The 18,490-nt window shown below is 41.6% G+C and overlaps 2 protein-coding genes and 1 long non-coding RNA gene across 11 annotated transcripts in view; 2 read left to right on the top strand and 1 right to left on the bottom strand.

The window, feature by feature from the left end:
- The window catches only part of LOC111253430 (uncharacterized), a 440,857-nt gene extending 437,684 nt beyond the window's left edge, over positions 1 to 3,173 (top strand). For 2 of the 9 annotated variants that reach the window (XM_022812787.2, XM_022812790.2), the window contains exons 2-6: positions 240 to 311; positions 488 to 652; positions 1,448 to 1,558; positions 2,046 to 2,169; positions 2,731 to 3,173. In XM_022812787.2, coding sequence (XP_022668522.2) covers positions 240 to 311; positions 488 to 652; positions 1,448 to 1,558; positions 2,046 to 2,121 — 424 coding nt within the window. In that variant the 3' untranslated portion in view covers positions 2,122 to 2,169; positions 2,731 to 3,173. Of the gene's footprint in view, positions 1 to 239; positions 312 to 487; positions 653 to 1,447; positions 1,559 to 2,045; positions 2,486 to 2,730 lie in introns of all 9 variants that reach the window. The other 7 variants (XR_015330102.1, XR_002674647.2, XR_015330101.1 and 4 more) reach the window with 7 other exon arrangements.
- A 3,883-nt stretch (positions 3,174 to 7,056) lies between these two features.
- LOC147754995 (uncharacterized) lies at positions 7,057 to 8,408 on the bottom strand. The gene is made up of 3 exons (XR_015330105.1): positions 8,221 to 8,408; positions 8,016 to 8,084; positions 7,057 to 7,611 (listed from the first exon to the last, which is right to left on the bottom strand). It is a non-coding gene; the product is annotated as an uncharacterized LOC147754995 (long non-coding RNA).
- Positions 8,409 to 10,127: 1,719 nt separating this feature from the next.
- Positions 10,128 to 18,217, top strand: LOC111253281 (troponin I-like protein). Its single transcript, XM_022812456.2, has 7 exons — positions 10,128 to 10,285; positions 14,863 to 15,036; positions 15,452 to 15,575; positions 16,865 to 16,965; positions 17,279 to 17,322; positions 17,461 to 17,596; positions 17,778 to 18,217. Exons 2-7 carry the CDS (start codon positions 14,887 to 14,889, stop codon positions 17,844 to 17,846), a joined length of 624 nt encoding a protein of 207 aa, XP_022668191.1. The 5' UTR covers positions 10,128 to 10,285; positions 14,863 to 14,886; the 3' UTR covers positions 17,847 to 18,217.
- Positions 18,218 to 18,490: the final 273 nt, after the last annotated feature.

Here is an 18,490-nt window from a genome sequence, read left to right as displayed (position 1 = left end):
GATACCCCGCAGCCTGGAAACTCTAGATTAAATCAAGTTGACCCAGACGCATCCATGCAACCGTAATACTTTTCAAAAAGAAGTTGAATTTTCACTCAGCCGTATAGGTCACTGTTACGCAATGGTTCAAAAAACTATGAAGCTTCATGAGTATAAGACGTCCTAGGAAGTCGGCATTTAACAACAGCCAGTCAAATGGATACTCGTCTTACCATAATTTACATTCATTTGACCCTTAGCGCTGATGATGTGGCTACCCGTCAATTCCTTGATGACAACCTATTCGATCGCATGGCACGCTCTACTCAGAGGTAATTTAACGTGAGCCATTTCTTTTTTCGATTAGCACGTGTGTACACCGTCCAAATTAGACACGATATAGTTAAACTAGCCTGCCTATTTAATTGTCAAGTTCTGACCCAAAGTTTGTTCACAGAAAGAGGTCAAGCGACTTACGCTTTTAACTGTAACCGTATATCTAACACAGAATCGAGCAGTTAAGCAAGCAGATAACGCCAACGTCACATTTACTGTCCCAAGTGTGGCGCGAGGCCGTACAACCACCTTGCTTAGAGTTTTCGAGTCGGGCTTGTGAAAACCAGATGTTAGCACCAGCGATCGCGGCAATCGAGAAGGTAGCGCCAAAGACCAGGTGAGTCCGAATTGGCTAATTTGAGACACTGAAAATCGGTCACATTCGATCAGAAATGATCGGAATTGAATCGGCTTTGCCTGGACACGTTCGATAGTCACAAACATTTCTTAAGTTCCGGGGTACAGAGTGTGACATTGACTTTCAGCGTGACTGCAAGCTAACGATGTAGTTAACAACAACTGACCAGACCCATGCCTCTCTAATTCTTATATAAAATTATCTCCATGGCCAGATAATATTCAGGAGAAGCAGTGGGTTAACATATGCTTCATCTGTTTCTGCTCAGTAAAAGGGTTTTCATATAAATCAGTATAGGCTTTCAGCAAAGCTGTACGTGTTGCGAAGGGTCCTCTCGGATTCTCTGATCCATCCACGATGGTAATCTCAAATGTAGAATAGTTTCGGCTATAAAAAAACTAGCCGTAGACGTCATACACATGCAGAATTCCTACAGTTTTCATGTTACGCATCAAAGATCGGGCGGTTGTGCGGTACGACTTCAAATCCGATAGGCTTTCTAGGCTCGCCAAACGCAGTTTTACTGGAACCCGCTGAGCGCGTTCAGTGGTTGAATTATGTCATCGCGGCGCATCTCGTCGAGTGCAAGTTTATTGTAGGTCATAAAGGAGTGTATATAATTGATAAATAACAGAATAATCGGAATCGTTAAATGCAAAATGTTTGGCTAACTTTATTCTAGGTATGATGGGCACTCTGCTAAGTTTAGAAAGCGTCTCTCTATACGTTAGTCAGCTCGCTTAGGACTAGTGTTTTTTCTGCTTGCATTTCCAGGTTTGAAGCTCCACCACTCTATACGCCACTGTTTAGCGATGCCCTCATTCCTCAAAAGACTTCATTGTCTACAATCCACACCCCACCGGATACTGAACGTTGTCCGGGAAGGTTATTTTCTGTTGATATGAGCTTTCGTGATTTACGAGTACTTGCTACAAGACGAAATTAGACAAAATAAGCTTATTGACTTAGCTAAAATCAGGTCGAATTTTAATCTTTGTCAACCCAAAGTGTTCTACTTGCCGTCTTCTAACTACTAATTACGACAATGTGTTGTGTAAGCTAGCGTAAAAATGGCCATGTACATCTTTTGTAAAGTGTATTTGAAATATTGGCCAGTCAACTTGTTAGAAGACCACAGTAGACACATTTCCAAGAGGTGTTGATCTATCAAACGACCACTTAAGAAGCCCTATGGGCAGAACCAAGTAGAACATATAAAGTTATTAATTTAACCACATCATTACGCCATGTGGTAACTAACTAGAATATAGTGCCATATAGCGTTATTGTCGTTATTGATGACAATTTAGAAATTTTCGTAACGCAAAATCAAAGCTTCACTAGCGTCTTGTTTAATCGAACTCTATTTCAGACGACTGTTCGACGACGCGTCAACAAACACACCCCCCCACGATACCGCTATCCTCACTGCCAGCCCCACTTCATGAATCCATTCCTGGAAAAGTAAACACATCAGAAGGTCAACGATTATGGTGGTAGGCACCCACGAACTAATCCTACACCGATTCATTAAATATCCGGAGTGATATTTCTTTATATGTTAATTAATAGAGTGACTGAAATTCGTCTGAATGAATCTAAACGACTGCATTGATAGACAATTGGCTTTCACAACAAAACGCGGCCTGCTTATGCCCGGATTTGAGCCCACGTCATCTTCACTGTATGGACAAGTACATTATCACCACGCTATTAGACGGAACCAGAAAACCGAAATCTACGACATAACAACGAAGGGACACAAGCAGACGATTTTTCAGCTTGTGCAAAAACACTCTACTCTGGTACAAGGTCACATGTAGCTTTAAATGCAGTTCATTCGTATTACTCAAAGTTACACAGTCCCATTGCTAAGTGGAAAAGCCCGTATATGCCTTTTGTTAGTACTACTATTATTAGCATAAAATTGTTCCAACTACTTCGATTGTTATGATTAGGTAGATATTCCCACGATCACTTCAATCTTTTGCCGTTTAGTGGAACCTGGAAAATAGATTGTTATTAAGTAACTGACTCCGCTAATGATCCTTTGTCAGACAGGTGCGAGCACGCGATCATTTGGAAGTAACTCCCTAGGTGCATTACCATGGTCTCTTCAGAACGCCAACACCTGACAACATCCCGAGCCGATTAATCTTTTAAACTCTTGAAAAATCATTCTTAACATATAACGGTAGCGAGTTATTACATTTTGCGTTCTTATTTTTTAACCTATGCCGTCGTATAGACACTTAAAAAAGTGTTTATACGACGGCATAGGCTACAGGGTAAATTAGTGTCTTAAGGATACAGCCAATGAGCACGATCATATTAACCCGTAGCTGTAAGTCAATAACAAGTGGATTCCCTGGCGTTTGTAACGTTTTCCTTCTTAGCTTGAATTATAGTCTTCGAATCGTTCCCTGTAAAACGCTAGAATCATACAAACGCGATCGACGCTTTAGACGTAACAAATAAATTAAACGAACGTTCTATACAATGATGGCGTACTAATTTACACATTGGAGCCTTCATAGTAATGGATGCAGCACATGACTTCAATGGATTTTTGTTTTAATTTTTATAAGCGATGTAGGGTCGTAGTAAATTCCAAAATGCTATACCGGCAAATGAAAAAAGGGGGAGCCGTTTGAAAACTAGACTCAGCTCTGAGCCGGATGCGGTACCCCTTTCGTTCTTTTAAAACAGACGTCTTCTCTCTTACTTATTCATTCAAACCCGCATTGCCGTACATTTCTTGGAAGACGCTATGATTCAGCGGCTCAGCATGACCAACACCTACCAGTCACATCAGGTCGGGATGAAAAATCCTAAAGAACTCACACCGCTGACGCTTACGAAAGACAACATTTTTGACCTTTGTCTGACCGACTGTTTACCCATACGGTGCTCTTTGGATGAGCCGGAACAGCTGTTAATTGCTATTCATGAAAGAGGTTGTTTTTGTAGCGCACCTAACTCTGTGCTTGTGAGTCAGTTACCGGTTAAGGACATATGGGAACTTCGTCTGATAAAGTTGGTCAAACTCAAGGTTACAGCTCAGTAGCTATGAGAAAAATAGAAAGTACATAAATTGTGCAATATTTGCTTGTTGTTTAGTATTACTAGCGTTTTGTCTATGCTCTGATAACGTGCCTCTCGTTGGCAAACCACGAATAGGCTCAAACGGGGCTTGAAGCCTGGATCACCAAGTTAACGCTCTACCGACTGACCTGTCCGAGCACGTGCATACGCCCGTCAGCAGAATAAACTGGACTCGCAAGTGAGTCAAATGCTCCACATGCGCCATCTGGATGTTAGTTGAGGTACTATTGTGTGTTTTGACGGAGACTAGAATGTGCAGCAAATGATGTTAAATCCAGTCCTTCCGTGGCCACATGTGTATTGTTTGCGCAACGCAAGACCGCTTGTAACTTTTACAAAACACAATAATAGCAGCCGCATAGATACAACGCGAAAGGTACACCGCTCGAATCATGGCCAACGATTGAAAATCTTTCTTCTGGGATAAAGATAATATAATCTGACAAGGAGATTAAAATGTCGCTGTTTAATCTACTAACTTGGTGATTTTTTTACTTGATTTGCTAGTACTATTCTGCTATAACTATGAGAACCAAGGATCTTAATGTTGTCTGCTTTCGCTTCTATTTATCCATTATTTTTGGTTAGAGTGAACAACCAAGCAGCTGACGTCCCCTACACGACATCTATAGAACGCGGTCAGTAGGGCCTGAAATGTTTTTTTTTTTTTTACTAGCGCTTTTACAAGTTTTTCCGCAACTATCTAATACGGCCTCGAAAAGGTTACCGATCTAGCGAGTAGGCTGCTGAGCGTTTATCCACCAGTTCTGCAGCCATCACACTCTAGCATTTATCGCCGATCATTGGCTAGCGGTCTTGCAACATTTATACACATGTTTATACGCTACTACGTCGAGAAGGATAAAGATAAGGCGAACAAAGGCGTTTGCCCAACAAAGGGAACTACCCGTGCCTATTATTTCGGGAGGTCGTCTTCAATCTTATGTTCAAGGCTTTGTTGTAGCCTCGCTATTCGTGTTGTCTGTGGACGCTACCCGATCTCTCGAATAGGAGGCCTAAATACTCAGCGAGTAGGACCTATACCAGCGGCGGCGTCATCGAAACAAGAGGTATTGTTTATATGCGTCGTACACGGTAGTGGGGTGACGGGCATTCGCAGACGAAAAGCCAACCTGTATATGATTCTACAGGCCCGAGGGTTCTTAGGACTTCTCCACTGGTTTGCTCATTTTGGTCAAGAGCCAGAATAGTAATTGTTCGACCGTAAACAGAGTAAAATGCCGGAACGAGAAGAAAGAAGAAAAACGACTGGTGTCACAGATTCAGCAGCTGTGATAACCGCTCGTGTTGTACTCTTGATATCTACTGTTTTCCCTGTTGCCTGCTCGCTTTGGGCCTCTCTTTTTGCTAGCCAGTACAACCGAAATCCAAGTGATTTCATTCCTGAAATGACTTGTATCCCAGGCTGTGTTTCGCAAACGCTCATCCCATACGCTGTTCTCGGTACGTGTTGCGACTGTGAATAATAGGGAGTAAACAACGTATTCGATAAGCCTGCCGTACGCGAGACACAGCGGTGCAATTGTACTGACGCTTCAAGGCACAATGCAGCTAGTTTGTACAGCCAGAAAAAACCTGTCATCACGATTCCTCGCTGGTTCGCTGGAGATCAGTCGGTGGCCCGTTTCTGCTGGACTAAAATCAAATGCGCACGACGGAACGCTGACCTAACGTATCGATGCGACTTTGAGATGGAAGATCTGAGATGGCATCCGGATAAACGTTGTTGTCGCCGTCGCAGCGGGCACTGATTAAGCTAGGTCATATTGTTATAGAAAGTGAGGGATGTCTGTATGAGAGGGGTCTTCAGTCGTTTCAAACCAGCTCCGTCCTGTTTACTTTGAGAGAGCTAGCAATGAGTAAGCAACGTGAGCAACTCTATACTTTTTCTTGTTTACCTAGGATGAGAGTGTTTTAGGTTCATAACAGGACATATTCCCTTAGTTACTCCCTTAGCAGGCTCTTGGCCAATGGTGCAACACAGCATTTGATTGCAGAACGAAATAGTTCCTGATTTAAGGGAATATTGCTACATGTTTTGTAACGTATTTCGACCAAGCGCGGAAGAAATCAACTAGCAATTTAATAGGTCTGTAGGCACAGATTGCTAGGTGAGGATTCGCAGGTGTATAAAGCCGCCAAAAATTCTCCTCTCTGCGTTCCCTAAATGGACAATGTTTTAACTGTATGTCGTAGTCGTTCTTATAACTCATAAGATAAAAGCAAAGGCGTACTTTTTGTGCGCAATTCCTAGAGATACATGTTGATGCTCGATTACAATCGTATTACCGGAGCAGCTTGAAGCTTTATCGTTTATTTCTGGCGGACCTGCAAGACTTAGATACGAGGTGCTATCTATGTTTGATTTTTGCATATACCTCTCTAGCTTGGCTCACATATTGGAACTTGTCAATATGTATTCTTTTTGTTATGGCCTATATATAGTCTTTTTTTTTTACTTTGTCATAACTGTATTTTCTCAAGTACAGCTTGAAGGAGTTAAAAAATTACTTTCGCATTTACGAGAAAGAGGAAATTTGGCGATTGTCAAGCCTCTCTCTACGTATGTGTAGATTCAATATACGTATGCTACATTGTGAGCAGTATCTAAACAGATAATGGGCAAAGATTATCTTTATTATTATTATAAGCGTATTCCGGTGTTCCAGCAGATTCATGAGGGCTTGGCAAGCACTTGGCAACGTCTTTGCACCAGTTAAATGGGCTAGGCTACTAGGACAAGCACAAAAGAAAGAGCTTTCTCCTACACGTGTTAAACTGGGCATCACGAGTATGTGAAGAACTAGATTTTGCTTGATCTTGTTCTTATTGCTTATCTTAGCAAGCCCATTTGAAAGGACGAATGCACATATATCCTGAGTGAAGTTACTAGATTTCAGTCTATTTTGATGACACTAAATCGCAGCATTCAATATGACTGTCAACTTTGTACATTTAAATGTTACATTGCTAAACAGAAAAGCTGGTAGTAGTTGTTTTCAGTGTCCCTAAAGATCGCCTGAGTAAAAATGTTAGCACTTGCAGCTTCAATTGAATACATAATCAAACGTTTTGGCTTTTTTACGTTGTGCAATTTTTATAATCTAGTTTCAATATGTAATTTTATCAAATATGGCAGCTTAAACTCGCATTTACTTTTCAAATGTTTTTTTTTTTTTTAAATTGTTTATGGTTATCTTCTAGATTAGCATAAGGCCATTATAAAAAAAAACATAAGCGTTTCTTAGATGCAAATATATATTGACCAGTCGAAGAGATATTGACAGTTTCCGAGTTGGAATATTTTAAAATAATATTATTAAATTAACTATGCGCCATGTTGATCAATGATTTTCAGTCAATTTTTCGGTAGTACTTTACTCTGATTACTGTAGAATTTCAGCTGTTTCTGGGCGCGAAAAATGATGACAAGAGATTTTTGTATTCCTTCGTTGAAACATGAATGAATACAATTAAGGGGGACCGAAACAGATACTAGTCTGATGGGCTATACGATAGATGCCTTAGAAGTTCACATTGAAATTATTACATTTTTTATGAGCTAACATAGTACAACACGTATTTACTCGTATTTTGATCTATCCCTTCAATGGCATCCAACAGAAGTTCGAATGAATCATTTTGCTTTTATGGATCCTTTTCAGCTCCACTAAAATAGATGGCATCGACTTCAGCGTCGATACGGACTTCGCCGCAGCCCCTCAAGTGTATTCGTTGTTCTTTTTTTGTGCATTAAAATTGCGCGTGGTACACTTGTCGATCAATTTCTTCCCCATAGCAGTTCTGTAGAGCTTCACAAATAAACATACGATCGTTTTGCGTCGATTAGAATTACACCCAAACATCAAACTTTAAATGCTTATCAAAAAAAAACAACTGCTTGATAATGTATACGTATGGATAGCCAACATCCCATGAAAACTTTAAGCCGTTGCGTTCACATATCCAGTAGATGTATTTTATAAAGATCAATGGATTTACCATATCAGGCGTACCTAATATAAGTTTTAAAATTTCGCGCCTTCGGTAATAGGTCTTTTGTCAGCTCTAGATGGCTGGTACATTGGGTGTTTGCGAACTTGCAAATTTCTACTCGACTGTCGCCTACAGAAGCTCCCAACTTTGTAAAGCCATCAACAATTTTTTGAAATTCACGGCTATCTACAATATAGCTTCTAATATCAGCTCAACAGACCTCATTGGGAGATGCCGTTAACGTTTACTCTATTATTCGCAACCATGATTTTCCGCCAGAGCACTTCATCTGTAACCAGGTTCGTTTAAAAAAATCAAGAAAAACGTGCCTTAATCCAGATGGTAAGACTGTTTTTTTACTTTTACGAAATTAGCATATTTGCCTGTAAAACGTACACTGTGGACGCCCACGCACTCTGTCTCACCTCCTTGTAGTTTTCTTTCGGCGGATGTTGGAACGATACTATTTGAAATCAAAGCATTAGGACACCCGCTATCCTTCCCTGATACTTCCCAGAAGGAAGAGAATTGCTTTTGAATCAATGCAGCACGCTATGCCAATAATAGGTTACAAAGTATATTTCAGGATTTACTTTTTTAGATCGCTTCGTCTGTTAGTATACCCCTTCGATCTATTGCGCTTGTCACAGAGCGTGCACGCGTGCTTGCTGGTAACGATGCGGATGTATGTGTATCTGTGTCTCCTGGTGTGAATATAATATGGTCACGCGAACATTGGTAAATTAACATCGCGTTAACTACACACGGCCCCGTCTTGTGGGTTGAACGTAATTGAAAACATGCAGTTCCATAGTGTTTATGGTTATTAGGTAGAATTGGGCATCAACAAGTGGCATCTGCGTAAAACGGGCCGCGTGAAAAAGCTACTTTTGATAAGGGCGATAGCAACGAGCTAAAATGATTTCCATTGCCAACGTAATTGCGTCCATGTCAGCATAAAGACAATGGCTTAGCTCTAGTATAAACGTTTTCGTTACGCCAGGTCAATTAAATTGGAATCGCGAAATTCGGCCACATTAGAAACGATGCTTCAGAAGCACAAAGCGCTCTGTATTTTCGAGCGATCGAGCGACTTTGAATTTGTAAAGCATTAGCAATCAATCAAAAGCACACGTAAGCTGATGAAGAAGTATTGGCATCAGATACTTAATTTCCGGATCCTCAATGTTGAGCTTCTTTAAGTTAAAATTCACCATCATTCGTTAACTTATACCATTAATATTTCATCTGTTCTGTGCCGACTGCTTTTAGATTGAAGCACGGAAGTGTTTTAATCTAATCACCTATTGGTATCTCGATTTGACTATTTTATTACAACAACGCTTGTCTTTTAGTGATCTTGAGTTACAGGAGAGAAAAGAGTATTCAGAAAGAACCAACGCTGCGATCTTTAACGGACGCAGAATTAACGGACGTTATGAGCCATATAAGTTGACAAGGTGAAAGACACTGTCTCTTTCACGTGTTTTGCCGTAAAAGGCGGTGCCTGTAGGGGATGGCCTTCTGTTACCTTATGCTTGGTTTGTATAGACATTTATGTAACACACGGTACATTATTCAATGTGAGTCTGGTCAGTTCATAGGCATGCACTTTTCTCATGAATATACCTTGTGTTTATATACACAGGAATGAAGGCCTAGTTACCCAAAACCATAGGAGATTGAAAATGTTACACGGCGAGTGCAATACTAAAAGTTACCGCTGCGTTAGAGCTGTTTCTCGTGTCTTCCGGGCAGCGGTGGTGACTGCTGAGAAGACAAACTGGCGCTTGGGTATGGGTCGACGCGTCCAGTTAGATTTCTCGGCTGTTCGCTTATACTAAAAGCCTAAAAGGGTTAGTTACTAGTATTCGTGGTAGTCGTAACGGCCCGGTAGAAAATCTATAGGGACACACCAAGGGGGAGAATATTGGCAAAGACGATTCAGTAAGCAGGGTGAGATAGCGGCATCGTCAAGCTACGTTGTGGGCTACAGGTCCACCCATGTTATGTCCTGTTGTTTGGCCTGGCTGATCGCGCATCAGACGTGGGCTAATAGTCCGTCCGCAGCCTTCCAACAGCAATTGGCCATAGACTAGAGCTATAGGTGATGTGGACGAGAAATGCCTATCGAAGCAAAGGCAACGAATGGCTGATCCAGGCACAGTAGCACTGACCTGAGCTGTCTGCGTCCCCGAGGGTTAAGACGGTCGGCGACTATTTCGGGCGTACGCCGGTAAACTGCGCTTTATTGTGAGTGGTTGTGTGTAGGGCGCGTGTGTCCGACTTTACCATGTGGCAGTCTCTTCTGTTGATTGCTTACGATAGAAGGAAAGAAGGCTTTGCTGAACCAGTATACACCGATGTTAGGAGGAAAGGGGCACCGCTTCCTCCTTAACCGCTTCGCATTGGTATCGTTGCCACCAGCTAATACCATCTAGTTGGTCATCGCTTAGGAAGCGTGTGAGTTCCTCCTGTTTCGTCTCAGAGGTAAGTGTCTGCTTATGAACGAGTTCTGTTTTACGGAGGTATCTGGATCCAATCTCCACGTGGTTGATCTGGAAAGGTGGTTTATGTGTGATGCTTCGAAAGTTTACCTGCTACCACAAAAAGGTGACAACGAGAGGTTGCCAGATGCATCACAAGTGTGGACGAACATTTAGAACAACGAAACAAATCGTTTTTCTCCGAGGACTATTGTGGCTCGATGGATGTAGCCTCGAACCTATGGGGCATTGATCTATGCGGTTACGGGCTTTTTTGGTTTTTTTTCTGTGGATATCCTCAATCATCGCGCGCGGTCTTCATCAAATAGGATACCCGAAGTGTTTGCAGGCGGCCAGATAGCTTGAAGTCGTCATGAGTCTCAGCCCCCTTTGTGGGCAAAGTGATCCGTCCTTGATAAAAAAAAGTATAGTAATTTATTGTATTTCGCAGAATTTCCAAGTACAAGACTGCTTCAGTAGTGCTAAGTGTTCATCGAAACCCCAATCGGATTGCCTTATACAATATGCATAGTTTTATCGGCGGTTGCTCTCCGCAGGTATTTCTATGAAGGATTAACTAAAAAGTTAGTTTGCTCTGTGGGTTTTTCTTTTGGTTAGTGTTCATTAATGATTTTATTAAAGTCCGCGTAAGCATGTCTCTGTGTTGTCGCACTACTCCTGCCTAAACACAGATTGTAAAAAAAAACAATACAAATTTAAACACTTCGGCAGCCTCAAGCCATAAACTGTCAAAGCTCCAGATATCGTTACTATCCCAACTAAATATCACCACCAAAACGAATATAGTATATGCAGACCAAACCTGTCTTGATTAGTTGCTGAAACGTAGAGAACCTTCATGACATTTGTATAGTAACGATGCCTTGTGCTTTTCCTTGCCACCGGTACGCGCTAAGATTATATCACTTTTTTGCTTTGACGGGAGCTGAATGAATTGGGATGATAGAGACCTAACCCAGAAGTCGATTCAAGATTTTTTCCAACAGTGGAATTAACTTTAATATTGATCTGTTTTATTATCTTACCGCAGCCTATTTGATACTATGCCATCAGCTATATCAATTATCTATACGTGATTGTAAGGTATGTTGAAAAGAAGCTGTTGAGCAGGGTAAATCCATAAGGCGAAAATGCTACAGAAGCTTTTGAAACCCGGCACGTCTCCCGGATGTACTTCAAGAACTGCTCCCTGCAGCGGTGCCGCATTTAAAACACTGATTTAGATTTGCTTATCGGCACGCGTCGTAGAGCCGTCTTTTGAAATCATATCTGAAACGTTAAAGCCGGAACGAAGCTGTGATGTTTACACCGTCTATGACAATTATAATCATGTACTTCTACTGCCTTCCAAAGAACGCCGCAAGCATATAAGTTTGCCTATTGGTCTTTCAAGGCTCCTTGTCAGGCTCACCTAAAGGTATAATACTTGTTAAAATTTCCAGAAGTTATGTTAATATTTTGTTTTTGTATCGCGCAAGCTTCGCCATTTCGGTGTAAATAGATTGGTCCTGGCCTTCATATGTCTTCGAGGCTATGTTTCTATTTTCCGAACCGCAGAAAGCTTTTAAGCTAACGAACCGTTCTGCATCAATCATTGTTCTGGACAAACGAAAATTGAGCAGCAGCGCCATAACAATCGGAGGTCGGATTTTTAGCTCGTCACCTTAACATCAGCCCGTTCCGAATCGGAAAGATCAATCGACGAATGTTATTTTTAACATACTCAATTTGGAGCTTAGTAAGGAGTGTGCCCTTGGTATCTGCCGAGCTCAGATTCACGATGGCAATGATCGAATTTGGAAAGAAAAAAATTAGCCCTTAGAGAAGGGTTTCTGTATTAGCTTATTGTCAATACGTTCATTTGAATTTCGTTATGACGAGCAGTGACCGACCAAATAATCACTCGCTCCCTCTGAGACTGACATCGGAGTGGATTGGCAACTATTTTTATGAAAGCTTACCTGCGAATAGATAAACGCTCTTCAGTAATTTTTTGTGTATAAGCTTAAGTCCCGTTTCAGCAATACTTGACGAAGATTGTTTCCCAGCTGCAGATGCGGTATGACAGAGTTGATCTATAAGCGCCCCGTTTTCATTTACACAGAACAGTACAATATCGCTTCTATTTATCTAAAAATACAGATGAAATATGAGTGGTACGTTCTCGTTGTGCGTATATTATGTCTTTAGGAACTTACTGCAAACCCTGCATAGGTAAAAACAGACTAAGAATTATGACAGCAGCAATATGGCACGTTCTTAAAACAATAGCTTTTAAATGGCCGCCGTTTGCAACCCAATCTGTGTTGACCCAACAAATTCGGCGGTCGGGAAGCATTGCTCCCTTCGACACACAGCCGGTGCTTGGTACCAGTCTTATTCTGTAGTAGTATCGGCAGCAGTTGTACCTCCTATGCGGATAAGCAGCGTGACAGTTTTCTTCTCGAAAGATACGATCTCAATCGGGCTTCCTTCGTGCCTTTTACCTAGGCACAGCCATGCATGCACACAGTAAGCCATTGACACACATCTTGAAGCACCGAAGCGAACTATCTACTATACCTAAGGCTAGACGAGGTAAGAAAGAGTTTTCTAAGTGATCAAGGCGAGGCAGGACCACCTTTTGTAGAGATTTCCTCTCCGAGTGACCCGTATTCAACGGATGTGCCCGTCCTTCAATGTCATCAGTACCAATCGCCGCAGCCTCGCGTCACAGAGACTAGGAAAACCACCGGAAGTCTTAGGACGAGAGCTTCGGACAGCAAGTATCAGGCATCGACCGCCGAACACCGTCAATCTACGCGATGCTTCAGGTCTTTGCCAAGAGCCACCTCAAATTAGGGACCAGCGCCTGGCCTCCTTACCAAAGCGACCATACTATATACCATATCTTTGCGCATCACCAGCACATTCTCCAATGGCTGTTAGCAAAGAGTGGCACAGGATAACTAAACTCTAATACCCACAATTAAACACTTGTGCACATTGGACCAAACGAAAGGCAGGGGATAGAGGTTAGCGCGTTCTTCTGGGCCTTGCTTTCTAATCAATTGCCCTGCCCGGACTGGGTTGATCGATTTGGTCTGCCGCTGCATGCGGCCTAAATGGCCCATTATGACAGGCGTGTCGGCAATACAGCATCTGCTCGCACGGTTGCTATTGTCGATAGGGTTCATCACAGTGGCACAGAATGAATTCGATACGTCATCAACCGTGCCATGATGCATACGTCAATAACACTGCGCGATTACGATCTATTTTTGACTGTGGTTTTCAGAACGACTACAAATAGCTATTATTTATGAACAAACAGACAATGGATAAAGGGCCATCCCCCCAGTGTTTGTTGTCCTATCTGTCGCCTGTTTAATCGTTGCCAAAAACGCGACAACGATGACAGGTAACACCCCACTCGCATTGTTCCAATGATATCCTGTGGTTCACCGTTTTCGACTTAGAGTTGAGCAAAGCCTAAGGTAGCTCCTGCAAGCAAACGCACTAAAGTATTTGGCATGCGAGGAAAACTCGTCTTTGACTATGCTATATACCACCGAAACTGTTCGTTTTTTTCACGCTGCACACTACCGTAGCAGCGTATCTGAGAAAATATCAAAATAAAATTTATATGCCATATATAAATGTACACATAGATGTAACTGAAATGAAAAAAATCAGTAGGTGATCCTGAACACATGGAGTTTTGTCTTCATATTCTCGTTCTCGAACTTTTTTCGGGATTCAAGTGAGGCTGGTGCCTATTTTTCCGATCTTCACATGAGCGACCATCAACGACCTTTCATGTTTACGACGCCTGGTACTTACCGTATCGGTCAGTGTAGTCCCTTAAGTTTTTGGGCTATGCGCATACAGCGAATAGGCTGCTGTATTAACACAGGTCAAACACTTACGTCGACAGCTAACAGCGTGCACACAAAGGGTCATCTTTCTAATTGGCTAAATGTACACCGTAAGGTCAAATGCTTTGCAGTTTTCTTTTCCTGAAAACAAGTTCCCATATAACTCATGTGAGAAACATCCTGTACACACTGATGGACTTGTTCCATTGAGGTGAATCCTACAATTAGTAATTTATCAGTGATTTAGTTTTTTACAATCTTTTGTTTTTTTTTTACTTCATAGTTTCACCGAACTTTTTGACGAAACTATGTATTATCGGGGGGCGCTTGAACTGCACCCCTTCATTCGTACTGCCAGATGTTGAGCAATCTGATTAATACAGTAAAAGGCACATTTCTATTTTCTCGTTGAGACAGCTCCCATTTTCCTGTTCAGTAGGATAAACCAAAAGCCTCTAGACAGTTTGAAAATGGCCCGCCTGCTATAGACGCGTCGTACAATTAAATCCGTTTTTATACCAACCATTTGCGTGTCTTTTCCTGCTTTAACAAACACGAAATGAAGCCTCCCCGTGTGTCGAGAGGAATTCTTTTTAAATTATCCAGGCGCTTTTGGTCCACCCAGTATATATTAGTGTTTGAATTTTACAATTAAGTCAGCTAGTGAGAATCTTTAATTTCTTCTATGAATTTATGTTGACAGGCTAGCCAACCTCCAACAGCCATTATGCCTGAAATGTCGGAAGAAGAACAGCGGAAGATGGAGGAGAAGGAGAGGAAAAAGGCCGAAGTCAGGAGGCGTCTTGAGGAAGCTTCGAAAGCTAAAAAGGGCGGCAAGGGCGGTTTCATGACCCCCGAAAGAAAGAAGAAACTCAGGGTAAAAGAACAAGCACTGTTTGGCAGGACAACGTTCAACTGAGCATACTAGTAGAAAAAAAAAAAAATAGGCATAAGCAATACATATGCAATCGACCCTAGACCTCAATTTTTGGGAGATGAAATATACGACAGCTAAATAGTGAGATTGTTGTTATTTAGCAATCGGTCAACTGAACTTTTTTCCCTTTACAGATGATCTTAACTTACTGCTAATTATTAATCTCTATGATACGTCTGTTTCATGCGCATATCCACGCTTATAAAGCATCTTGTAAAGTTGGCCGGCTTGCGGATATCTGTGTGTTTCATCAATATAATAGCGGAACAGCATTATACTCTAATAACAATACGGTAACGCATTTTGTTATAGTACAAGTTTTTCATCAGTGTTTTTTTTTTTGTTTCCTTGACAGGCACTGCTGCGTAAGAAAGCCGCAGAAGAACTTAAGAAAGAGCAGGAGCGCAAAGCTGAGGAAAGGAGGAAGACCATCGCTGATCGTTGCGGTCAACCAAAAAATGTCGATTCTGCTAACGAAGGTAGGGCGGGTTAATCAGCGTTGAAAAGCGGTTATGTGTGTGATCATTAATTAGACGTATGCATAGCTACTCTCGATTAATTTGCCACGATCAGAAATCAATATTATTCTTATCACCACATACGTAGTTTGATCTCGTATTGCGCTATCGTTGACCTCGCAGTAGTAGACCTTTTTTAAGGTAGTTCCAAACAGACATCTCATACGTATATGCTAACGCATCGATATAGGTATACGCCGACCCTGCAATTATCCTGAATGGGAGTAGATTCATTGGTTGTGTTCAAGACGATTCGCTTTATGATCCAAACCTTCTCGATTCTTATGTACAGCGACACTGCAGCAAGTTCTCAAAGAGTGCCAGAAGCATATCGAGGACCTCGAATACGAAGTCAGACAGAAGTGCTTCTTCGTAAATTTCTAACAGTGATAGTGTTATCGAGGTGCCTCCTGTTCGCTTTGCACTTTGCTTCTGAGCCCTGCGCGGTGTTGCCCTACATGGGTGGCTCCGACACGCTGTGTAGCCCGCACAAGCTATGCTTCGCCTAATTATATTGCAAACATTGATTGTTTTCTTCGTTGTTTCGATATGTTACCCTCGTATCACATTGTCATTGTTTGTGTTCACAATTGATTACTGCAATAGCTTCACACTCGTAAAACTGGGTTCGCCCTAGACGAGACTGCCGTCTGCTATATTTGCTATCGCGTTACAATTGATGTAAATGTTTATGTGTCTTCCTTGATTGCATAATATCCGCCGGTGGGGCTAGAGGCGCTTTTTTCGCCTTGTGTTTTAATGTTGCCACCAGATAATTTCAAAATCGTACACGAATGTCTCTGAAATATTTGCCTGCCGGCAGGGTATAATATTTTCTCTACTTTTCAGCGTTTTTAAGGCCTATTTCGTCCTCTCACGGTCACAATTTATCTTGTTTCATCCACCCACATTCTGTATCTTTAAAATTAATGTAGTTTATAATAATGACTAAGGCGAAATATATGTCTATCATCTATTTTATGTTGCGTTTTTACCACGGCCAACTTATACACTGACGTCGGCAGTGCCACCTCCGCCGCTTATACAGAGCACAGCACTTAATGAATCAGACCTTCAAGCTTCACCTCGTGCTAAGCAGATCTTTTTATGCAGAGTTTTCGCTTAGTTCGAGCTGTTGTATTTACTTGTTGGTCTTGTTGCTGTTGTTTCTTGACTTACTTGACAATTTAATTGTAATCCTTACGTGTAGCTAACAACCTGTACACCTGTAATTTGTTGTATCGTTTTAGCCTCCCTGCAAGCCATCTGCAAAGAATACCACTCAAGGATCATGCAAATCGAGTCCGAGAAGTACGACCTGGAGTTCTCTGTCAGACAAAAGGACTATCAGGTTAGAGGAATAGGGTAGTCCGTGCTAACAAAGATTTCACTTGTTGCTTGCAGTAGCAAAACTGTCTAGTTTAGGTTTAGCCAATGTGATTCTTTTCAGAAGTTTGGTCATTCAGATCTGAGGCTTTCCAAGTGCAGTATAGCACGCTAATGTTATATTCCTCCTTCCTGTTAAAGATCTGTTTCGCATGCCTTGTCTGCTATCTCAGCTCGTCAATGTTCTTCGTTGATCTACAGATAGGATTTTCTACTAACTTGCTAGCACAACCCGCGGAACCGGATCAATGATACGATCTCGAAGTTTTTTCTTGCAGATCAACGAGCTCAACATCCAGGTGAACGATCTTCGTGGCAAATTGTAAGTTTATCGAAATCTCATTATTCGCATAGATTTATCTCTAATGTCACTCAAGCGGATTGATTATAGGTTACATTTGAAGCTTGCCTATGCAGAGATGATAGCTTGATAAACTGCCTGTTGATTAATCAATTCCAGCGTTAAGCCTGCCCTCAAAAAGGTATCTAAGTTCGACAAGCTCAAAGTCAAGAGCCAAAAGGAAGAGGTCGATTTCCGTGCCGGTCTTAAACAAGTCAAGAAGGACTTCAAAGAACTCACCGATGAGGGCAAGCCGGTGCGTATTAAAAAATCTGCTCATAGTATATTATTGATCACGCAGATACCTTTTTTGTGTATTGCTGGGAATACTGATCACGCAGTGTCGATCTAACTAGATTCAATGCTCCCCATTTCTGTCGTATTCAAGGGTGTTTGACAAAAATCTAACTCTACGTTTATTTCAACCGACGTTATAGGCTGAGAAGCCTCAATGGGCCCTGGGTGCCGGGAAGAAAGATGCGGAAGCCGCCGAGGCTGAGGAGTAAAGGTCGATTAGGAGAAAGTTTGTTGACAAAGCTGAGGTCTTCATCACGACTTCCTAATGTCTTATCCGCGACTGCGTAACTTTTCCATCATACGATCAAAATATATCGAATCCAACTGCGATATCCATCTAGTGTCTTGCCAAGTCCATCAGGACACACCGGACAATTTCCATTGTACATCTAACAAATAGGCTTCAGATATTGCCAACAAATGAATAGAATAAATGTTCGCTCCGCGTTCGTAATGCCTGGAAATATCACGTGAGCGAATTCCGTCGTTTTAGCGAGGACCCAGATTTGGACCTGAGCAAAGCTATAGATGGCCATTTGTCATTTATATGTTAATAAATTAATATATTAATAAAAAAATACATTGGAAGTACTTAATCATTTGATAACTAGTGTTGGCTAGAAAAGATATAATAAGCCAAGAACGCAGTAATCTCGGCGGGACCGTGGTCCGGTCTGGCGCATCTTCTTTTTACCAGTAAAAGTATCAGGACCACTTGTGTCGTCTCATTTGCAAATTGGGGCTTCGAAAGGCAATTTCTGATTTCAAGTGACCACTAAACATTATTAATTAAATTTACAATTATATTAAAATAAATAGTATCATAAATGCTCGTCGATTTTCTTAAGAAGGT

This window comes from Varroa destructor, unplaced genomic scaffold (assembly GCF_002443255.2).
Source record: "Varroa destructor unplaced genomic scaffold, Vdes_3.0 BEIS01000006.1, whole genome shotgun sequence".
Taxonomy (NCBI): Eukaryota; Metazoa; Arthropoda; class Arachnida; order Mesostigmata; family Varroidae; genus Varroa; species Varroa destructor.
The sequence above is the reverse complement of the archived record's forward strand: the minus strand, read 5'-3'. Positions and strand labels throughout refer to the sequence as shown.